General features: G+C 41.3%; 1 protein-coding gene across 1 annotated transcript in view; it reads left to right on the forward strand.

Moving 5' to 3' along the window:
- LOC128764929 (protocadherin-15-like) overlaps window positions 1–24118 on the forward strand; it is a 168806-nt gene that overhangs the window by 14935 nt on the left and 129753 nt on the right. Inside the window, exons 2-4 of the mRNA XM_053875217.1 lie at window positions 10789–10907; window positions 15758–15772; window positions 18056–18121. Coding sequence (XP_053731192.1) covers window positions 10817–10907; window positions 15758–15772; window positions 18056–18121 — 172 coding nt within the window. The 5' untranslated portion in view covers window positions 10789–10816. The remainder of the gene's footprint in view (window positions 1–10788; window positions 10908–15757; window positions 15773–18055; window positions 18122–24118) is intronic.

The following is a 24118-nucleotide window of genomic DNA, read 5'->3' on the forward strand; positions in this document are numbered from 1 at the left end:
ACACCTGGAACTCTCCATACAACACACTGTTGAACTGCCCCATTATCTCATTAAACAAAAGCCTTGTCTGTAAATTCCTGTTCATACGATTAGTTTTTGGAGCAAACACATCATGTTTCTGGGAACAGCCTGGAATTTTACGTGGGGGCATGAGATTGAATATCTCTGTCTCTCTTGCTGTAATCAGTTAATGAAGTGTCACCGTGGTAATGGAACTGTATCAGTGAGCCACTGAGACAGAGAGGCCAGAACCACTTGCTGTGTGCGTGGATGTTGCCTGATCCTTCTTACTTTGGTGTTTGCTGAGATGGGAGTGAGCTATTGGCCTGTCTGTGAGCGTGGGCTAATCACTTTTCTCATTAGAGCTCCCATATCCCAGCCGTGTCTCTCAGCAGGTAATAAACAGGACGGTTTTATTCATTATCTAGTTAGAAAGTAATGACTTGTAGGTTTTTTTTTTGATGGGTTTTGTCCACAATATGCGCGTGTCGCTCAGCTTAATGTGAGGCTCAGTTCAGTTACACCCTGTAGCCGGGCAGCTGGTGTCCAGTTCACCTGGAAGGTGCGGTCCAGTGGTGAGTCAGCTGGTCAGGTGGTGGCCACTATTTGTCAATGAACTTGTTCTGACAGACCTGGAAATGTAAGAATCAATTGTAAAATAAATCAGTGAATTGAGACTGACATTGCTCTGCCTGCATCAATGTTTACACTAATGTCATCAACTGTACTTTTCCTTTATTTATTTATTTTTTTACAAACATCAGTAGTGAGACAAGGCACAGATGAGTTCAGTGTGGTGGTGTATAATATTACCAGCTGGATCCATCCAACCTTTGAACAACTTTTAGCTTTTCTTGGTAATTGTTCATTTTCATTTTTATTTTGAGTTGAGTCCGTACGTTCTGCTGGTACCGATATCTCAGTTAGCTGGGTATCTTTTCTCTGTACCATTATTTTTGTGGCTTTTTATTTGGATAATAAGCTGCACTGATGAATCTGAATCATAAATGACATCAAAGTGGTAGTTAAACATATCCTCCTTCATCGCTTCACAGACTTTGGTTAAACTATCTTGGAAAAATAAAAAACAAATGACTGCTCCTTTTGTCTCTGCGACTTTTAATCTTCTGTTTTTCATTATATCAATTACAGAGTTTGGCACAATAAACGGAGATTGGGAAGAGTTGCTCATGATAAAAGTGTGGTTTTCATTAACTGCAGAGGAGGAAGACAAAATGAGACTGATAAGGATGTCACATCATTTGAGAAATGGCAGTTCTTCCACCACGCCAAGGCGGCACCTTGTTGCCTGACTTGACTGCAACAGGAGGTGCTTAAACAAAAAAAAAAAAAAAAAGAAAAAGCCTTGATGAGTACATTGTTAAACTACATTAATTTAGGTTCCTGAAGAAAATGGAGTCGACACGCCAGGGAGTTGTTTTGCTTCAAACTTTTCAGCCGCTGCTCCGGTAATGCGATCATTCTGGAATTTTAATTTTACTCCCACAGAATCAAATGTGCCTTCAGGCTATTCACTCTTTACGAAGTGAGGAATCGTCTTGTGTTTTTATTTACTTTCACTTACGTTTTCAGAGTCAAAAAGTCTATTTTGGAGTTTAAATAATTGGAAATAAAAAACAGTTTAGCTCAAAACAGAAGCTAGTTTTGCAGTCAGTTGATTGTTCAGTTTGTCTCAGCTCTAACTCTGGATACTTCCATATGTACAGTACGTGCCTTTGAAGAGCAAAATTTTGCCCTAACTTAAGATGGAGACTTTTTCATTTCAACCAAAACCTTGATGTTTGTTATATATATTAGCTCACATTTGCAACAACTGATTTTGAACTGAAGTATTTCCTGTTGGTCTACATCAGGGGTCACCAACCTTTAAGCAACCGCGAGCTACACTTAGGGCATTGTGGGACCCAGAGGGCTGCCATGGGTTCAGTACACACATCTGAAGTCCCGATACATAATGGATGATTCATGATATTCCTCTCAAATACTTGCAAAAAGGAATCGCATGGTAATAACATAAAAATGTTACCAGGTAATTAACTATTTATTCATTAAAGTTTTTATTTCTGCATTTATGTATTAAATTATTTATTCAAGTTATTTATTTATTATTGTTGTGTCTCTCATCTCATCAGGACCAATATTGTGGGCTGCTATAACTCTACAATTGCATTCAATATTGGTCATGGAAAAAGATGGTAACATTTTAGTGGTGCTCCGAATTACCGTCCGGATCAACATGTCTTGAAGGATTTCTCATTCTTTATCGGGACAGTGTGTCCTGCCATATGAACTCTATATCTTCTTTGTGTAGTGTGCCTGCTGTGCGAGCGAGTTCTTCATCTCTACTGCCACACTCTGCCCTGTTAATTCATTACATTTCAAATGATAAAAAAGGTATGTAATTATATCAATTAAACACATATTTGACAGTTATATTTGGTGCTTTTCTATTTCACTTGCTTCGTCTTTATGATCAGAAATTTGGTTTTGTTGTTTGTTTGGTTTTTTTAGGTGACTGGGTCTATAAATTTTCTTGTGGTTGACCCCCACTGTGATTGAGTTTGACACCTCTGAGAGTTCCTGGTCCTATGCAAGTTTGTGTCTCACTTTATCATACACTGGGTGCTGAACTATTGGTGCAGATTATCTTCTTCGACTGTGGTGCAACTTTTTTTTTCATTTTTCTTTTTGAATGTTATAATCCGAGCCACTTTAACCTCACATACTCACGTTTTTCATCTGTAGTTGATTCATTGTCACCACTAGAATTGAATCACTGCTCAAATGTTCTTTTGAAAATCATCACAATGGTGTGAAAACAGCCCTATAACAACTGGACTGTCAGCTCTAAAAGAGATGCAGCAACCTTAGCTCCACTATGCAGCTGGAAAACAGCAAGACACCATTATTTCCCGAGTGGTAGCAACGCAGCCCACATATCTCAGTTTCAGACACGTTTCTTTTTTTTCCCGCCGTGGATGTAATTTTGGGGACATAAAACATGAGCAACTGTGGATAGACAAAATGATGCAGTCAAGAGGAGGAAAGAAGGGCGACTGCTTCTGGTGGTTTTCGCTCTTGTTTTTGAGGAAACAATGATCAGCCATCTTCCACTGATGAATGTGATGGTGGATTTGGCCCTGTACTTTTATTATCATTGTCAAATGACTAGCTCTGATCCTGGCATATTAATGCATGAAATATGTACTATAATCAATGTTGAATGGACTCATTTAGCATTAGCATTGTCATGACTCTGCTCCTGTTTTGTCACGTGAGTCCTGTTGTTTTCGCCCTCCGTTTCTTCCTGTTTGTGTGGCACACGGCTGGAGCCAATCAACCCTTGATCACCCATGTACAAAAACACCTGGACTCCAGCACCATGTGCCAGATCGTCTCCCATTGTTTCCCTGTGTTCAACTCCTTTGTTTCTATGTGATCGCTCCTCTAGTTCCTGTGATTTTGGACTCTTTGTTCCCTGCGGTAAATTGGCTCTCTGTCGTTCAGTCTCTCATTCTGTGTGCTAGCTAGCTAGTGTTTTGTCTCTTCGTGTTTCCTGGTGTGTTTTTTGACTATCTCTGTTCATTGTGCTTTCGTCTCTCAGTTTCCAGATTTAAGTTTGTTTCTCCCGGTTCGGTGAGGCTTTCTGTTTGGACTTTTTACTCATGTTTGTGGACTTCTGCTCGTTTTGGTTACTCTGTTTTGGACATTCAGTTTTTGCTTCGTTTCTCCCGGTTCGGTGACGCTTTCTGTTGTTTTTGTTTTAATTATTAAAATATTTCTAACTCGCTCCTGTCTCCCTGTAACTTTCACCACTGCGCTTGGGTCCCGCTCCACGTCCCTTGACTCGTTACAAGCATCTTTTCATAAAGAAAAGGTGTATAAATCTGTGCTCTCGATTTAGTTTTAAGGTAATCTAAGATAAGATGATATTTTTTCCTGCATAAAACAAGACAAACGTATGGGATGTTGCAGACAGATGTGTCCGGAGGCGGAGGCAGGACACTGTTCGCAACAGCACACTTGAAATGCCTCAAGTAACGTGCTAGTAACTGGGAAGAAGGTCCAGCTCCCGAGGAAACACTGGTGTCCAGTGAGCTAACAACAAGCTAAGGCTGATGCAAACTCAAACGCTACAGTTTGTTCCGAGTCTACTGAAGTTTCATCATTTTCTTTGCTTAGTTGCTCCATCACGTGGCTAGAATAATTTCATGACCTGATACATGACTGTGATTACCCAATAAAATAATGATATCACAGCGCCTCCCTAATGTGCCTGTGATGATGAACTCCCCTCACAAATACTGCGATTTATTTGACCCAGTTCTGCATCTCCTCTGAGTTCATGTGCACTTGCTGCTGTTGGAGCATAAGGCCACTGCTTTGGCCATTATTTTCAACAATAACAATGATTTGGGCAAAGTCACCGCGGAACAGGATGCAGTGGCGGTGATTTTGCACAATTGTGCTCTGGGGTATCGCTGGTATTTAAATCCCCACAAGTAAACAACATTAAACAGTAAAGACAAATGTGGCATGACTTTCTCATGCAGGTCTCCTGCTCAGGGGCTGTTTTTGTTTCCTATCAATTTGTCCTGATCGAGGAAGTGCATGAGGGCTGCTGGTGGACGTCGATGACCACTGCCCTCGCCCCTTTTAACTAGAAGCGAGATTTCTTTCTCATCCTCCATTTCAAAATTATTCTACACATTTTACTTTCAAAAATTGGAAATTTTGTTAAAATTGTCATAAATTAATTTCAGTTTTGTTCCTATTTTTTGACTGTGTACAATGAATGAATGTCTTTTGATTCTTTTTGATTGCACTACACGGTTATGACGCTTTCTCTGTTGGTTCATTTCTCATGACATAATGGAGTTTGTAGCAACATATGTTAAGCCGCTCATGAGAGAAAATATTTTGTTTTTCCTTTCTTTTTATATGCATTTGTGATGTTGTTTCAATTGATGTCCTTTTGTTCATGAACTCACTCGATCAATGCTTTACTGCGGCGATCATGAAACTAAAATTGGCAGAGAATGTGGGCATAAATTAATTATTATTATTATTAATGATAATAACTATAAAATAGTTATGATCTTGCGTTTTTGTGTGTTCGCTTTTGTAATAGAACTATTACCACCTCAATGCTTTAGCTTGTTTTTATTTTTAACTCAAATCATTTTACTTGGGTTCTTGGGATGGATCGTGGATTGCTTCTTCACACAGTACATAACGCAGCACAGCAGCTATGCAAGTTCTAGAACATGAATATTTATATGCCTGCTCTTATTAAACTTGATTATCAATTGCTTTTGTAAATCAGAAAAGACCTTTGTAACCTACTAGTCAATAGTTCTTAGACCATTCTTTAGTTATTTATTCATTGCCCTTAGTCACATTTTTATACCAACGTTATTATGTATAATAAAAAATAACAACAGTAATAAATGATAATAATTGCCGCGCTTAAAAGTAGTTCTCTGATGTTTCAATTTTATTGGTGTACTTAAACATCCTCTGTCTTGCGCCTTCTATGTGTGTTGAGTTCTGAAATGCTCCTGCCACCTGGCGTCCAATTGAGCTCCTTGCTGTCAATGAAATTTCAAATGCTAAAATAAACTTATCTTAGAGTTAGAATGAATAAAGGGCATTAATATGCATTAATGAGGGGCTTGGCGGTGTTATCAGTGATACTCTGCTCTGATCTTATTAGACATTATTATCATTCAACACTTTTGTTATCAAGATCTCTCCTGTGCACAGGGAAGGGACAATAAGACACAACACAAAGGAAATTCCTGGTTCCTAGAGCTCCAGATTCCACTCCAAAAAGCTGAAACACGATCACTTTTTAAATATTTCATAACCACAATGGCGTCATTTAATGCTCCCACTCTGCTTTTAACACCAATTTTAGCTGCTGCCGCTGCACTTTTCCTGCATAATCAGCATCAGCAGTATTTGTACATGGTCAAACAACTTGACATAAACATGCAATTTTAAAAGTAGGTGGGTTTTTACTAAAAAACTCTGCCTCTTGGTGAGCAGTGAAAACTGTTGCCATGGTCGTATCGCAGTATTTTCATCCTGTATATTGATCTTGTTTATGCGAATTCTGTCCCCGACTGAACCCTGCACACCGTTCGGGGTCTCAATGAAGCCTTATCCTTCCTGTTTATGGAAGGTTACTTTTGATAACAGTCCAAGGGGACATCTAAAAAATATTATTCTGTTTTATCTGCTCTGTTTAAAGGTAAACACACTCAGGATAGATTCCGGAAATGTGCCCTGGCATATACGAGCAACTCGATTTGCAATGCTCAGTCGACTCAGAAACCCAGAGTCTGGGATTTATAAGGTCAAACAATTTGGGTTTTCGGTTATCACGCTTAAGACCAGGATCAAGTACACAAGTGGGACGTGATAAGAGTAGGGTGAGAGCAACCTGCCAGACAAATGCAGCTTCTGACATTCACACATGGCGACGGTTCACTTCTAAAATACGCATCATTAATAAGCATATTACAGAATACTATAGCATATTATATGGTATTAATCAGCAAGGTAGCACAGAGTGATACCCCACGCTCACTCCTGAACCATTGCCACCATTGTCTTCGTTTTACTGCTTAGAGTTGGAACAAGTCTGTTTCCTGCACTATTTAGAATTATGTGAATATCTGGAGCTGATGCGACAGAACGGCTCGCATCAGTTTGTTTTCGATGACTGTAATGTGATGAGAAATATGTGTGAATCTGCATGATTTAGAAATGAGATGGCATGACAGCATCAAACTGAATTAAATCTAATTCATTCATTTTCAAATGGCTTTCTATCCCTGAAAGGGCTGGGTGACCTTATACCAATGTCACCGTGTGAGATTGTATTAAACTCGCGCTGAAACACATTAGAACTAATGCTATCTCTAATTATTTTCAGATGTGGAAGACGATTACGACGATTTAAATCATTTGGTGCAGTTATCTTCTGATCATCAAAGCTGTTTCGATGGCTTTGTTTTCGGAAAGAACCTCACCACACCAGTGGGTTGTTCAGAACCCTTTGCGATCATCACAACCCATTGCTGCAAAGCAGCAAAATTGGGGAAAGAAAACATGATTTATTTTTCCAATCTGTGGACATTGCTTGCGACGTTTTCCAGTTCCAATGCTTTGGTACCAGCTGACGGAAGCGACTTTCATGACCTATCTTTCCTTGACAACTTCTCTAAACCTGATATTTTGGTGTTGAAATGACAGTATGATCGGTGTAAACCTGCTGAACGTCATGGAATAGGATTTTTCCATTGCTGTGCACAACCCTATCCATGATCATCATCTGCCCGCATGACTTCAGTTGCTACATGTGTAGCTTCAGACTCTCAGTTAAAAGGAACACAGCAAGTGGTTCGTAGCTGTCAGATGTGTAAGAACGCCTGATGATCCAGTGGAAACTTTCTGGTGAGTAGCCTCCTTACAGGCTGGTTCGATGTGCAGGTCTCAGGAGTTTTCCAATGTGAATTGAATCAAAGCGCCGTTGCTTGGCTCCCTCTTAAGATAGATGTACGTATGTGGGAAATCAAATCTGCTTCACAGGGGGAACACTGCTGGGAGAGATGTGAAAGCAAAGAATGTAAAAAAAGATCAGTGTAAAATTACTTTCTTTATGATCTGTAAAACACCAGAGAACCCGCTGTCCGTCACCGCGTGCTGGATGTCGGCTCAGCTGGGCTGGGTTTCATGTTGCCTAGTACGCTTGTTTGAGTCTCACTTCCAAGTGAAAGAGGAGTGATCAAATACAAAAAAAGCAAAGTTCCGTATCTATCTGTGACAAAGAAACAGCCCTTTATATGCAAATGATGGTTTCCTGAGGGTTTTTTTTTTTTGTCACCAGTGACACTTTACGTCTCTGGAGGGCTTTGTGTCGAAGAATGCACAAACAAACATTAATGGTATTGTTCTGATGGATGCTCCACACGAGGACCAAACAAAGCAACATCCTTTCTGTGTTCACAATGATCCGTTGTAGGACAACAATAAAGCAACAATGATCATAAAATAAAATAAACACATGGGGTGTGTGTTTGTCTGACTGAAAAAGTTTTGAAGTCATCAAAGAATCATTGCCGGAAAGTGAGTTCAAAATGTCTTCTAATCTTGTGAATATCACTAAAGTGTGAGTCACGGCCACGGAACGGCCAGAATAATGGGAACTTTGTGACAGCACTTCCACAAAATGCATTTAAGCCTCATTCAAATGTGAATTGCATGGAACGCAAAATCCAGAAGAAGTACCATGAAGCACTGTGCTCGTGTGTTGTGGTGAAAAGAGAGCTGAGACGGGTCAGTCTGCTCCTACAATCCTACAATGGTCATGAGCTTTAGGTACTCAATGAAAGCATGAGATTGCGGATGTAAATGGTCGAAAGTACTTTTTCTGTGGGGTGTTACTGCTCAGCCTGGGGATAAGGTGAGAAGCACTCACATTCACCGGAGACTCAAAGTAGAATCACTTCTCTTCCACATGGAGGGTAGCCAGATGAGGCGATTTAGGCCAAACATCCGTCCTTGCCTCCTTGTGCCGACTCTCTCCATTAGCTATTTACATTGAACCTATGCATATCTCACAGTGAGTTATACTTTCTGGACTTGCTTGTGTACTACCTTGTTTTCATCTTATTGTGAGTTGTTTCCCTCTCACTGACACCCACTACACCAGGGGTGGCCATCCAGTCAGAGGCTAAGAGCCCTTTTTTTATGTGGCTCGTGCCACCAAAAACATCGTCCCGGTCTGTGTGTGTGAGCGACGCTGCATACTGGAGTGTCTCATCTTCACTCCACTGACTTAAACAGACTTCACGATGATCAACAATGAATAATAGGTGAAACACATACCATATGTTTAGTTAAGAATCAGAATCACAAAACATTATTAATCCCGAGGGAAATTCTGTTCGTAACATGCTCTGTACACAGCATAAATATAAAATTGAAAAGAAATACTATTATAATGCAAAAGATCTTATAAACAATGTGCAAGAAAATGCAGATTCAACAACAGAATGAACAGAATATCGTGGCAAAGAATCCTTCACTGTACATTTTTCAGGGATGAATTGTAAGAAGTAGGAAGAAGAAGGAAGAAATGACCTGTCAGTCTTTGAGATGGGTAGTCTCAATCTGTTGGTCAGTTGGCTTCGGTATTGGACCAGCAGCTGATGGAGGGGGTGGGTGATGTTCCTTAGTTTCAGGAGCATCCTTCTCTCCATAACCGTCTCCAGGGAGTCCAGTTTAGGGAATGACAAAGTCAAATGTGGAACTAAGTCATGTAAATCGTGATCGTGGATCTGATGACGGTCCAAGTCTCAGGACCGCGACTCACATCGGCATAGAATGTGCTCCAAGCCCCCCACCGGGTTGGAGAATAGCTCTTACTTTTTCATCTTTCCTGTACAAATGATCACCTCAATAGCAACTTGACCAAAACTGCAGCCAGTTCGGTGGCTCATTTGGTGAAGAGCCGCATGAAACTGGGCAAAGAGCCGCATGTGGCTTAGGAGCCGCGGGTTGGCCAGGCCTGCACTACACCCTCTCAACTCCACGGCATTTAACTGTAGTGATTCTTGGCTTCCCATGCCTTTGTCGGTCGGTCACTTTTAACTGCATATTAATACGTGGACATGAGCACCCCACAGAGATGCGACGTCAGGGAGAAAAGCCTTTTGTGAGACGCGTCCAACCTGAATCTGAGCTAGACCAACCCTGTGGGTGGTGTTTGAGGTTGGATATCAAATGGTTTTGCAGTGCCCTTCCACACATACTTCTCGGCTGTAATGGCAGTCATTCCCCCTGAGTAAAAACGATCCACCTTACAACAGAAGATATGACCACATGCGGTTACATTTTCCTACTGTGCTTTTGAATTATGTGATGACTCGGTTCTTCTGCTCCTGTTTCTGAGACATATGTTATTAATGCTGAGTCCACAACCTAATTCCTATGGAGTCGATCAGAAACAGCTGAGTGAGATAAAGGATGAAGTGCAGAGTGCACTTCCTGACCCTCTGTGCTGGTGGAAAGTTGTGTGCAGTCATTTTGTTTTTATATTTGTACGTGTCAGCCACTGAAATTTACGTGCTGTCTACATTTTACACAGCAGATCATTCCAATATAAACCTACTGATGGGATCATCATTCAAACATGAGGCTAATAATGTAATATGAATGTCTAAAATTGGTTTTACTGTGGCCTTAATTCAGTGTTGTGTCAGCAACTTGGTCATGTATCTTATTATAATGTTAAAGTCTTTGTTAACCTGTGCAGTCCCTGGAAACTGTTGATGGTGTGCAAAACATGTAGGAAGTAATGGTCCTCACAGACTGCTTTCTTATTTGCTATCAAGTACTATACCTTTTAAGAAGGCTTTCACACTCCGGCCGCATGATTAAGGGCTGCAATGGGCCCCCAGGACAGCTTTTGTCATTGTAAAAACATGTGGCATATATTCAATATCATCATGAAAAAAATATTCAAATAAATAAATAAAATGTGTGTCAAGTCTGGCTTTGAAACTGCTATACTGCTGTGTAGGATTCATCTGTCGAGAATATGTTTTTAGGCTTTATTTTAATGCAGTATTTACATTGAATAAAATGGCGTTACTATTCTATTTTTAAGGCTGCTGTGTGACACATCTGTGGATCTGCGAGGGTACGGTGTGATCTCAGATAAAATTGAAAAATCCTTTTTTTTCTCCTCCTTAGGTGGGCAGGAAATAAGGCTCAACAGAAGATGCGACGGGGTTGGTGGCTGGTCAGATGGCTGGGGACAGGAATGGCAATCCTCTCTGTGCTCACGTACAGCTGTGGCCAGGACACGGAAGGTATGAGCAGCCTGCTGTGGGGCAATAACCTCACTCACCTTTTTTTTAAATCCGCCACAGCATCTCTGATGAGATATGTTTTGCTCTCTGGGATTTCTGTTTGTACTTATTACAGGCTTTTATTGGTAATGATTTTTTTTATTATGTTATTGGACCAAATCAGCTCTGTCCTCCACCGGAACCCTGCAGCACATCTGGACTTCACCATTTCCCAGCCTCTTTTCTGAGCCTCTGAATCGTTTTTTTGCATGAAATAAAAAATGATCGGATTAGCAAGTAAGTCGAGAGCAGCTAATTAATTTGAGATTTTAAAAACAACTCATTACTTGCTGTCCATTCAACAGTACTTCTGTTGCAGTTTATTCATATTAGAGATCAATATTGGGAATCAAAATTTTTTTCTGTCTTCAAGCGGCATGTTTTTTCGTTCATGTTTAGTAGTTAGCATAGGATGTTGTTTTATATATACAGTTATGAGTGCATTCCAACCTGGAGAGAGACAAGGTGAAGTCCAGGAGGAAATCAGGGCACATAATGCTCAAATCGTATGAATATTTTACCCATCTGGCAGCGTTGGGGTGGAGAGTCTTGTCTTTATGAACTGGAGTTTTGCCAGAACAGAGAGTATAGTTTGAGTTAGTGAAGTAGCTGGTTCCTCACAAACAAGTGAGCTCAACCTTGATGACTGCCAGCCTGAGAAAACCAGCACTAGAAATATGATGCGAGATGCCACCCAGGAAGAAACATGGTGCACCTGGGATTCTTATTTCACCTCTGCTAAAGCTCCATCGTCCCTTGTCTTCACACTTCCCTTGGTTTGTCGAGCCGGAGGTGCTGTCAAATTCTCGCTGTCAAATGAGACAACTTTTAAAGGCACTGAGGTGTTGATGGCGAGGCACAGTGGTGTTACATAATCTGGCCTGAATAAAGTTTGTCCGTCAGATTTCTTTCTGTAAGCCAGCAAGTAAAAGTGGAGGTCGGGTTTCAACTGTAGCCGTGGTGTGTGGGATTTGGACGATAAGTGGAAGCAGGTCTTATTTACGTCATGTGGTGGAAGTCATGGAAGCCACTTCTGGAATGAAAAGTGGGGCCCGCAGGCCATGATTTAGCCAATGATATCTCAGCCTCAGTGATATCTGTTTCTCTCAAAACTAACTATATTTCTTTTTCCTCTTCGACTGTTTAACATCTGATGATTCCCGTTTTTCTTTTTTCATTAATAATCCCCTCTTCCTTGTACCAGCCTTTCATCACGTAATCTGTCTGACTCTTTTTAAAGTCGGCCTCAACATCTCGGAGTGAATGAATGTGTGTGAACCCCAGCGTCTGCCATGTAAGTCCATTGATCCTCACAGCAGCCCCAGCAAAGCCAAGCCATTTAGCAAATGGTAACGAAAGGTCAAGCTTCAATCCAGAGCACAGTGGACAGATGTGAATCGTGGTCCATGTCTGATCCCACCATTTGTGAATCCCTGAGCAAATATGAGTGTGCAGTGTAATTCTTATTGTGTGACTGGGGAGTGATTTCTTTGTGTGCCATCTAAGCATTCCCGCCGTGTCATTTAAGCCTGCAATTCTTATCTTCAGTTCTATTTCTGTTGATCTCCCGACCGCACATGCGTTCTGCTCTGGCAATTGTTTATCTATTTTTGGGATTGTCTGATTAAGGGCCAGATGTGCAGACTTTGTGTAGCAGCAGCCGGTGAAGCATAGGCGCACTGAAATGACCGGGGGATGGGCTTTAATCTGCTGGCCAGCGACTTATAATCGGACTGCAGGTCGAGTTTGCTCGTAGTGTGTATCATCGCCAAGGTGAATCACCGGCACTCAATGTATAGCTCACGTATTTTGCTATATTTTGCCTTGACAGCAACCTTTACCAGCTTGTCTTAAAACCTAAGCGGGAGACAAGGATAGGTCCATTGGATTGGTCCATTTATCCTGTCTGTTGGATCTGGTTTTTGTTCTTTGGGTGGAAATTCTTCTGCTGGCGTTTCCACCTTTGCATCAGCAGCTCTTGGTGACGGCTTTCTTGCAAGCTGTTGACATAATATTCCTCCTTCCAAATGATTTTGCTAGAGAGATTACATTCTCATTTTGCTTCAGAACTTCAGCCATAGTTTTTTTTCATTGTTATCTCCCTATCCTTCGTTGACTTGATATTTCTCTGCAACATAGACTTGTCTTGTGACCCTTTAAAAATAAGTGCCTTCAGGCAATTACGGCCCGAAGCCCCGCTGAGAGTATCTCACTTGTAAAGATAATGAGGAAAAAGATAGAAGGAGAGAAGCTGTAATTGCATTCTTTGCGCTACACAGCCATGACGCAAGAGCGAGCTGTGCTGTCTGTCTGCACGTCAACATTCTCTATTCTTTACTACCCCAAGTCAAAACCTCATGCATTTTTTGATGTGCACGTAACATTACAAGTGTGTGTTTTTCACAAGCAGCTGATCCCTCAGCATACATTTTGAGGTTCATGTGTTTGATTTTATCTTGTTAGCAATGACAAGCGGAACCACGTTGATTTGTTTTACTGGGTTCGGATCTTTCATGTTTGTAGGTAGCTGAAGATTAACGTCAGAGTAATTATTCCAGCGGAATCTCGAGATGCGCCTTGTAACAAGCAAACAGCAGAACAAGAGATCTACACTTGAATCAATTGGATCAGGCCATGTGACAGATGTGCTTGGTAACATGAATGAAGCAGCAGCAACACAAAGGTTTTCTTGGACTTGGACTTGCCAAACGGGGGGAAATGGAGAGACGTCTTTGTCTCATTGCATCTCATCATTAATCACTCAACACCTATTCATCATAATATTTAACAAAAGATTAATGCAAATGGTTCCCGGACGCAGTTCTTGCCAGATTTCCATTTAATCAATCACAAAGTGAAATGCACTCAGATCATTACGATAAAGGCTGTGCGTAACCTGCAAACCTTTCACTAGTCACTGTAGAAACTGGGTTCCAAACCCCTGACGGAGGCTGAGCGCAGGCTTGGACTGGCTGTGTGTCCCAACGTCCAATACCTGGCAGTGTGGGCCAGTGGACTGCTGCCATTTGTTCTGTTCCCTTCTGCGTGGTGTGACACTGAACCAGAATTTCCACCAGTCCAACTGGGAAATTAAGAAACCCTTCAGCTTTTTCTCTCATCACAAAACCTGGCCTCCTGTCACCCCAAACTTCAGTCACGAAGTTGGTCGTCTTTGGTCGTCTGGCTTTGTTAAACATTTCCCACGATTCACTCCATTGTGATTGTGGACGCTTGGAAGTGTTTTTTGTCTTATATTTGTGGCAAAGGCCATGACAAAAATCCCACCTGAACACATTCTCACTCCTGAGGCATCAAACAGCGGCTAGATTCAAGTGGGAGACAAATATAGAAGCTAAGTTAGGAAGGCTCAAGGAATGCTTGAGTATCGTAATTTAGCAAAATATTGGATTACTGTATGATATGATTTTAAAAGTGCCTAACATTCATCTATTTATTATTACCTTGAGGGATTTCCCAAACCACATATTCGCCTACTGAGTCCAAGCACTGATAGCCGGTAACTTGCCGATACCAAGTACCGATACGAGTTATTAATAATACCGTATATGCCGTTTCAAATTACTATTTTTTTTCACCGAACAAACCTGACACCACTGACACAGATTTCACTTGCTAAAATGCTAATAACATTCTATTCACATAACTTTTCTCGTGTTGATTTCCTGTCTGACCGACGATCGTTGCCAAGCGGAGCTCCATAAAAAAGAGCCGTTGCTCATCTGAAGCAGAGCACAGGTCGACCACCGTGCCGTGAATCGCGGGAGAAAAGGCAGGTGTGGCGGGAGAGCCTGCGACAACCCTTGTTTCCGTGAGAATGATAGCCCTATTAAAACCCGCGATGCACCGCGGAATATGGCGAGGGTACACTGCATTAAGTATCATGTGCTTTCATGTGCGAGTGCTTTCAAGTACGACCACAGCGAAATACAGTAGGCCAGTGTCGTTGCCAGTATTGATACTTCTATCAGTATCTGGATATCCCCAGTGTTCAGAGATTTTCTGAAACAGCAATTGTGGTTTGGGTCCCTTTTTTCACACGTCAAACACTATTTTCATGTTGACTTTTGTGTCTCAGAGTGATGCCGATGTCGGCCGTCTGTGTTGTCCTTTTTTCAATCCAGATTTTCCTGCCTTCACAGACCAACTCTGTTGCAGCATAGTTTACCATTGTGACTGAACAACATCCACCCCGAAACCCCAGTCATTTCATTAGTGTTTACACGTGGGCGTTAATATTTAATCGGAAGTCAATCCACTGCATCTTCACCAGGTGCGCAACTGCTGTCAGGCGACAGACGGCGGGTGTGAAACCTTAGTGCCGCGGCTCTTGATGTGGTAAGAGATGACGAAGCTTCTTGTTACGCTAGCTTCTCTAATTACATGAAAAGGACTCCGCTGTGAGCGTGTTGCTTACTTTTTGCCCTGAGCGTGTGCAGAGGAACATCATCTCTATGCCGCTAATGCTGATCTTAGATGATGCTGCTGAAAACAGTACAGTGGTCCAAACAACACCACAGAATATAAAGGAGATTGGAAGAAAAAATATGATAAATAAGATTGTTTTGTCTTTATTATTTATTTATTTATTTAGAATAATATGACTTTGTCATGTTTTCTCTTTCACCTTTCTTGTTGTTGACTAACATTCTGCTGGACAGGAAAGTCAAGCTTTCATATAATATGTTCTTTGAAAACCTTCCTCCGTCTGTGCTTTTATTTCAACTGAATGTCTTCTCTTTCATGCTTCTGCTCTGCCTTCTTCTGGCTCCACTAACCTCTGACCTATTCAGACTGGCAGTACGAGGGTAAGAAGCCTCCGCAGTCTGTTGCCTTTTCCTGTTTCACATTTTTCCCCCTGATGTGCTCCCTCTCTCTTTCTCTCTCTCCAACCCGTGGACCATCTATAATCCTAGACGCGCATTACCTATCTCAACCCCCCTCCCCCCATCCCTCCTTCCCCACCTCCCCTGCTGCCCCATCTGCTCCTGTCTGTCAAGCTACCATTACGAGTGTCTCTTGAGCTTGTACCGTCTCCCTGCTTTGACCTGCTTCTCTAAAGATACTCCTCATGTTCTGACCACCCTTCTCGTCTCGCACGTCCCTCATGGCTTTTGTGGAACCGTCACATTGTCGAGACATTTTTATTTTTTTTATCAGCGCAAGAGAAAGTGAATGAAATTTACAATGCGTGTCAGGGTTTTTCTTCTAATTAGAATTCCTGCCGAACTGGGAGTCGGAATAAAAGTAAAGCGAGTAAAACGGACTGTTGATCACTAAGCAGAGAAATTGCCTTTTGGCTCTATTAATTGTCAGTGTTGCTTCAGACATAATACATTGTATGACGCACCAAAGCTTATTATCAAGTGACACCTGTTCCATATCAGTGGACTTACATGGTCGTGTTTTAAGTACCTGTTATTCTCTCATTAACGTATACAGCCATATAAAATCTTACTTTAGGAGCTCCTGATCGAAGCAGACAGGAAACAGCTCATGGGGAAATGCTGCTGTGTATGTTTAGACAACACGTTTAATATTCTACTACTCATCTTCATGACTGATGTTGATAGATTAAATTCATATATATGCCATTTACACATTTATTTTAATTTTAAAAAGTGTACAAAGAAATAGCATTTGTCGGCGCTTTTCTAAGATCCATAGTTAATCCATATTATTTTGAAGTTTAGATTAAATGAACATATATGCAATTTATACATTTATTTTAATTTAAAAAAGTGTACATAGAAATAGCATTTGTCGGAGCTTTTCTAAGATCCATAGTTAGTCCATATTATTTTGAAGTTTGCGTGAAGAGCTGGACCACACTTGAGTCACTAAGACGGAAAAACAGTGGATGGAGGAAACAGGTGGAAACAGGGTTACCGACTCCAAAGTATGACAGCCACGGGTGTTTTTTTTATTTTTTTTACTTGAGTGATCGCTTAAAAAAAATACAATGGCTTAATCACAGTTTTGCAAAGCACATTGATATTATTAATAATCATTAATCATCTGACTCTGATCTGTGCCTTGCCTGCGATCATGTGCGATACACACGCAAATGCATAAACATTACATTAATATTATTATTTTGCTGGGCTGATGAGGTTTCATGAAACAGTGTCTTGATTTTCAGAGGCCACCAGATGGCACTGTCTTGGTCTAAAATGCTCGGACTTGGAACTTGGAGAGCACCATCTAGTGGCTGCTGAAAATTAGAGTTAAACTGTTTCATGACGGCTAGTCTGCCAGTCACTACCGTTTGGGTAACCGTAGCACGAGAGTCACCTCCAGGTAACTATTTTGGTGCGATTCTCACCCTGACATCAAAGCGACTGCATAATCCATGGATAAATACATGAATGCGTTTTTGATGCATACAATTCATACAATTAATGCCCTCTCCTGCCTCAACCTGTCGACAGTGGCAACCAAACGCACGTCTGTGTGAAAGATGGCTTTTTGTCACACTCAACAAAACAAAAAATATTTTTGTAAATTGAATTACTAGCAACATGTGATTAATTGTTTGAACACTAACACGACCACTTTCAGAAATACCTCCAAATGTTTGCACATATCGACGCAACGTGCAGAATAAAGAAGCAAATTGTGCAAAGGTCTAATGACTGATAAAAAGCAGATGGTAAATACATTAATTTGCAATTTCACCTTTTTAATTTATATTCATTTTTATTTTCTTTATTATTATTATTATTATTACTACTACTACTATTATTATGATTGAATATTTGTAGCATGAGCTTTGCACATTCAACAATATATAATTGATGTCTTGGGGGGTACACAACTTCCAGTATTGCAACACTGCTCATCCTTCAGCTGGTGGGTGGTCAGAGTTGACTGTTTCTTCATTGATATAATCATTTATGTGAGGGAGGATTACTACAATATACAGTAGGCTGTAATAAACTGTTAATTGTTCTTGTTAATGTACCTCTCTCTCATCTCTCACAATATTGCTTATGCCCCTGTGTGAGCCCATGATCGTTTTCATGCGATAAATTATTTTTCTGTCAAACAGCGAATGCAATTAAATTGACTTGTTTCTCTTGGTCATGCAGAGTGCAAGCTTTCACGTCCAGGACCTCCTGCGACAATAGTCACCATCGACGAGGAGAGCCCCAACGGTACGTACCAAAATATTTGCTCAAGATCAACCCCCCCCGTTTCCTCCTCTTGATTTTGTGTTCCTGCATGGTAAACACTCCTGCACTCTTCACTCACGAATTGCTCTGCTGGGATTGTTTCTGTATAACAGTGGCTGTTGCTCTGGCAGTGCAATACATATTAATGCTCCCTCTTTCGAGGATGCTGGAAGAGCTGTTGTGTAATGGAGTGCAGGCGCTCTCCAGATTGTTCCGGGGGTTGTTTAGTTATTTGAGGTGTTTTGTCAAACATATTGGATTGCCATTTTGATTGCTTTTCAAATTAAAGGTAAATAAATTGTTGTCCATGTATGTTTGTTCGGGGGCCACCTGTGAGTGGCTGATGTTGTTGTGTGAATGTTGGAATTATTGCAGGTGGTGTTTGGCACCCATACGTGACTTGGGGCACCATTAACTGGTAGCAAGCTCCCCGAGCAGGTTGTTGTTTTCTCTCTCTCGCTCTCTCTCTCTCTACCTGAGCTGCAGCTACATGGGAATTACTGGTGCTTACAGCCAACATGAAATGCTCAAATGGCTCAAAAGTATTTCCTCCATTATCCTCTGCCTCTTCATCACCTGCACCCGCTCCTCAACTCGGTATTTCCTTCGACCTCATTGCTCCTGGCGATGAATCTTGAGCACTTTCGCAGCTGCTTTTAGCTGATGAGTGTTTGTGATTCTATGGGCTCGGAAAAATGCTGCAGGTTTATTGGAAGGAGAAATGAGTTCCCCTTTTCAGAGCAGGTGTGCTTCCCTGCAGGTATTAGGTCTCGGGGTTAAATGAGTTTAATTAACAAACATCGTCAGCAGTGAAATCCAGAACCTCTTCGTGCCATCAGAAATTCACTTGATGTGCTCGAGGATTTACTTACTTGATGATTTTGTCTCCACAAACCAGTCAGCCTCATAGTTTCTGGCTCTCGTGCCATGCTGCCGGTCTCGCCTGGCCACTGCCTGTGATGCACAAGAAAAGTCATTTGAGTTGTGTTTTCAGACTACTTGTGTAATGTATCAAGAAAGTATAATATAAGTATGGCAGAATGAATTGCAAAATCAGTCATATAAATTTCCCTCTGTTGTCTTGCACATAACGCTGAGGTAGTCACTTTTACGTTTGGCTTGCAGTGTGTGGCTAAGATCTACCAACCACAAACCTCATTTCATGCTTGTTGTTGACGGGCAGCTGAGCTCAGCCAATAGCAAACACTAGTAATGGGTAGATGAGGTATCATGAAACAGTATTGCTGGGTTGATGAAACAGTGTCCTAATTTTCAGAGGCTACTAGATGGCGCTCTTGGTTTAGAAATGATGTGAGCTTCCATTGAATTAGTTTTCCATGTCTTAACATTTGGCAGCAGACAGTGCCATCTGGTGGCCTGAAAGTCAGCAGACTGTTTCATGAAGCCTTACAACTCATCACTAGAAAACCCAACTTTCTTCTTCCTTTATTGAACCCGTGGTCATATCATGTCAATATTGAGATAGCTGTGATTAATCATGATTAATTAAATATAAAACTTTCATTAATTGTATATTTTTTTAATCAACTTCTACCCCCAATATTTACTGTGATATCTGGACTACAGAGCGTGAAGGAATATTTTAGCCCCACCCAGGATAAATTTAAGAAGGAAAACATATCTTATTCATACATAAGCCACAGTGGTCTATAAGCCGCAGCTGCAGTGGTGCTGTCTGCGCTGTAGAACGGTCAGTGGTGCGCCAGGCTTAATAAAAGGATCACTTCTAAACAAGTTGTGAAAACGGGGTCAAGCGGAAACGAGCTCGACAGTGTTCTGAACTTGAATCATGAACTCACGACTCACATCTTTTATTCACATTAAAAAGCTGTCTGAATTTCCGACACCACAGCTGGTCTCAGCTGCTGCTTCTTGTCTCCGGTCCTCCAGGAGATCGGCTCTGTTGGTGGAGCTGCAGACAGATGGGTGAAAACAGAGGATTTAAGTGACTTAGTGTAAATAAATTTCCTGTGATTTCATTGGTTTGATGTGACAAGGCTCAATATTTTGGCCGCATGACGCTCTTCAGTCTGTAAATCTCCATATATTGGCCGCATCGTTGTATGAGCCGCATGGTTCGTGAGTATATAGTATGGAAATTACGGTAGATATTTATTATTTAACTTTTATATTTATGTATTTTTTATAAATTATTGATTCTTATTTTCAATAATTGAGCCGATGAAACCAGAGTGATTCCCGACTGTGGAGCATCGCTGTAATAACTCTAAGAGGGCAGACTGATGTCACATGTTGTGTTTTCTGTTCCATCACAATCAATGGTGGCTCAAGCAGCTTAGCCTGTTATTGACATGTTGACAGTTACAAGCTTGATTGATCTTTAAAGTCGAAAAAAAAACAAAGGTTTAGCTGTGGACTGATATCTGGGTTGTACATACTGTGATCAGTATGCACATTGGAAATTCTAAATTATAAGTCACGCTACACCTCAATTGCGGTTGCTATTCATCGAGGCGATCGCCGCCCATTCAAGCTGTCTTCATCCCTGTCTCCACTCTCAGTGTGCTTGAGCTGTCATTTGGCCTTTAGATCGATAGCTGGAGAGACGTGTGAGATCGCGATCGTCAACACACCATCTGAAGGCTCCGGTGATCCCACGTGTGTGAGGGATTTACCTCCTCATGAAGTCCTCATTTACCTTCGATTTTCTGGCCAACGTCCTTTTATTGATCAGCCTGTGATGGCATCACCGTCTGACCAGCCGGCCCCTAATGGAATGTAAAACAGATACACGTGTTTCTCCTGCGTGTAATTAGGTGAATAAACACACCCTGTTGTTGTTTGCGATAACTTCCTGTTGCCGTGCTAAATGGATTGGAGTTTTGTGTCAATTCACTTGTAGACCTGGAGAGAAAGTAAAGTGCTGATCGTATGCTTTTTGTCACATTACTGACATCATGATCGTAAATTATTGCTACATTAAGTCCTTTATTTAAACTACATATCCAGTTATTAAATCTTATATTGATCTGACTGGCCGCTTATGGTCATTCTCTCTGAATACTTGATGGGTTCCGCTAACGGCTGGACTGCGTATGACTCACTCCTCTCCAGAACAATTTGCTCAGGATTTTCCCAGCAGGCTTTGTCAGCCACCTACAGTATATGAGCTACAGTCAGTTATTAAGCTTTTTCTACCTTGCTTACAACTCAAACAAACTCAGGTTGAATAAGGTTGTTGCATCCACTGTCATCTCCTAATTCAAGTGTGGTGTAGCGGGTTGATTTGTCAAGTTGCTTCGTGATTCACATTTTTTCAAATTCTATTTCTGTATCTTCATCAACGTCATTCCAGTGACTCTGTTACATATGTAAATCAGGTTGGTTCGTTCCAACGTCTTTCATTCCCTTGTCTCCATAAGACACCTAGTGAATGTTTTTTTTTTTTTTTTGAGAAGTGATGTTTTCTTGCATTTATACTTCAAATAATGTCTAACTCAGCTACAGTTGGGATGAAATCAGAGAGAGCAGCCTCAGGTCACATGCATGCCTGAAGTTTCAGCAACTCCCTAGATCCACTAAACATCTATTTAACTCAAGTATAAGCAGCTATGTTGGTTTTTATTCATTTTTTTAATGTATTTTGACAGAGAGAAGAAGACACAGTGACAGGGAAAGATGGTCAGGACTATCAGCCAGACTTGTGGGAGTATTTGGCTTTTCCAGACCTGGTCGCGCAGCCACTTCCTGGGGGTTTTGTCATTTCCTTGGAAAAACAAAAGAAAATGTTTGGCTGTGTTACATGTAGGGATGACTACCTTTCTAGTTTGATCTGATACAGTGTCAATATCCAGTACCTGGGAATCAGTACGGTTCTAATTCTGGATATTTTTCTGTGTTTTATGTGGTGATATATGTTAATTTGGTTAACACTAACATCTCAGTCTACGTTTTCTCCGGTGCCAGCGACACGGCTCTCATTATAAACACCTGATTACCAAGTACTTTGGGTCCCAACTGAATCACATACCATGCGTGCCGCCAACACTGAATCATATGCAGCAGAAATTTTGCGAAAACATATATGCTAACGTGGTGAATTGTGCTACGGGTACCTGCGTCACTACGCAATGGTATGTTCAAGTCCGGCTTGGGAAATTGGCTACTCTTCCGCTCTCTTACTGTCACAAGGGTACGTTCAATTACTGAAACATGGTGCCATTTGATTTTACCTGCAACAGTACTAGGGATGGGCGATATCATATCGTTCACGATATACCGATATAATTTAGCATAGCATGATAAATTTGATAAACACGTGGCACACCTGCTGCATTGGACTTGCATACATGACCATGACGAGACCGTGACGGCGTTTGACAGCCGACACCGGCGTGTGACAGTTGTGGAGTGTGTGACGGACTTTGCTTCACGATCGTAGTTTTAAACACATTTTGAATACAGGAAAGTTTTAATGATGACACTGGTCGACTCTGAGTCTTTGGATCTGTGTTTATTTTATTAGATGGAGTGGTCCTCATAGGTTCTCTGACGCGGTTGTCTGCCTTGGTTCATATCACGTAACTCATGCAGGTCTCCCACTGCTGAGACGTGAAAATTTCTCATCTCTACACTTAATTAACTATTATATCTAAGCATAAACAAATGATGATGTTGGAGACAGACGGCACAAATGCGTTTCATCATAAAACAGTTTCAAGAGAATGAACATGGATTTATCGTGAATTATCGCCCAAATGATATTTATCATGCCTATCTATGATCGGTACTCAGTAGCACCATCCGAATTTGGTCGGTACCAATGAAAGTAGAGAATTCGGTACTCATCATTACTTACATTGCATGAGGTTGAAATTGCTTTTTTTTCATGTGATATGTATATTTCATTGAATAGTGTCTGTTTCATTTTTTCAATTGGGTCTAGTCAGGTTCCTGAGCCCGAGCGACTGAGAAGCACTTATCCTAATTAAAAACAGTGAGCAAGTTAAACCCATGAAAAGACGCTGTGACTTGAACCTGAACGTTTTAAAAACTCCACTGTTGCAATCATCAACTGAGAAAAACACAGTTGTTTGTGATTTGTTGCTTCGAGAGCAGCACCTTACAACAGATAAACCACTTATTTAAAGTAACGCTGTTCAATCAAGCTTAAAATAATTCGTCTCCTTGACTGTGCAAGAGTTGTAGCTAATTGGTGAGTACATTGCCAAATCGTGGAAGAGTCCCTGGAAACGCAGCACTTTAACTTTTGCTGTCAAGCCTCCTGCTTTTTGGACCTTCAGTTTAAAAGGTGGAAGATGGCAGCTCGCGCGTCAATATTTGATGAGGTGGGAGTATGAATGTCTAAGTAGAGGCTGTCAAGATGCATGCTGCTCTCCGGCAAACAATTTCTATCACATTGGATGATTTAAAATGAAACAGCTCTCTGTTTCAGGGTTAAATCACCTTCAGGCTGGGCGCAGAAACGGCCCTTTTTTAGTAACAAAAACGAGCCCATGCTGTGTGACTTCTGTTTGGATCAAACGAGTCGATGGCGGTTCCAGGCCGCGCTGCTCAAATGAACTGCATCATGTTTAATTTATCCGGGCTGCTGTTTCTGCAGCAGAACTGACAGGTGCCAGGACTGGCGTAACATCTCACTCACTGGCACATAGATCTCCGGGGGGAACAACACGGCTTCCCTCCTATAGGTTCCGCTACCTATTCAGTGTATGAGCACCCTAATGAGAGAGGAGATTTGTATCTTGTGGGAGGGCAGCAGAGTGTGATGAGATGGGGATTGTGTAGGCTATTTTCTCCTAGCAATTCTCACTTCACAGTTCCTGGAAACAAAGACGTCCCTAAATAGGCTTCCTTTTATTTGACTTTTTATTGTTTGTCTGGACACAGAGAGGTGACTTTTTGAATTGACATTCTGTGCAGATATTGTGACTTGAAAATAACCAAGTGATTTATGTACTTTGTTTCTGGTCCGTC

This window comes from Synchiropus splendidus, chromosome 9 (assembly GCF_027744825.2).
Source record: "Synchiropus splendidus isolate RoL2022-P1 chromosome 9, RoL_Sspl_1.0, whole genome shotgun sequence".
Taxonomy (NCBI): domain Eukaryota; kingdom Metazoa; phylum Chordata; class Actinopteri; order Syngnathiformes; family Callionymidae; genus Synchiropus; species Synchiropus splendidus.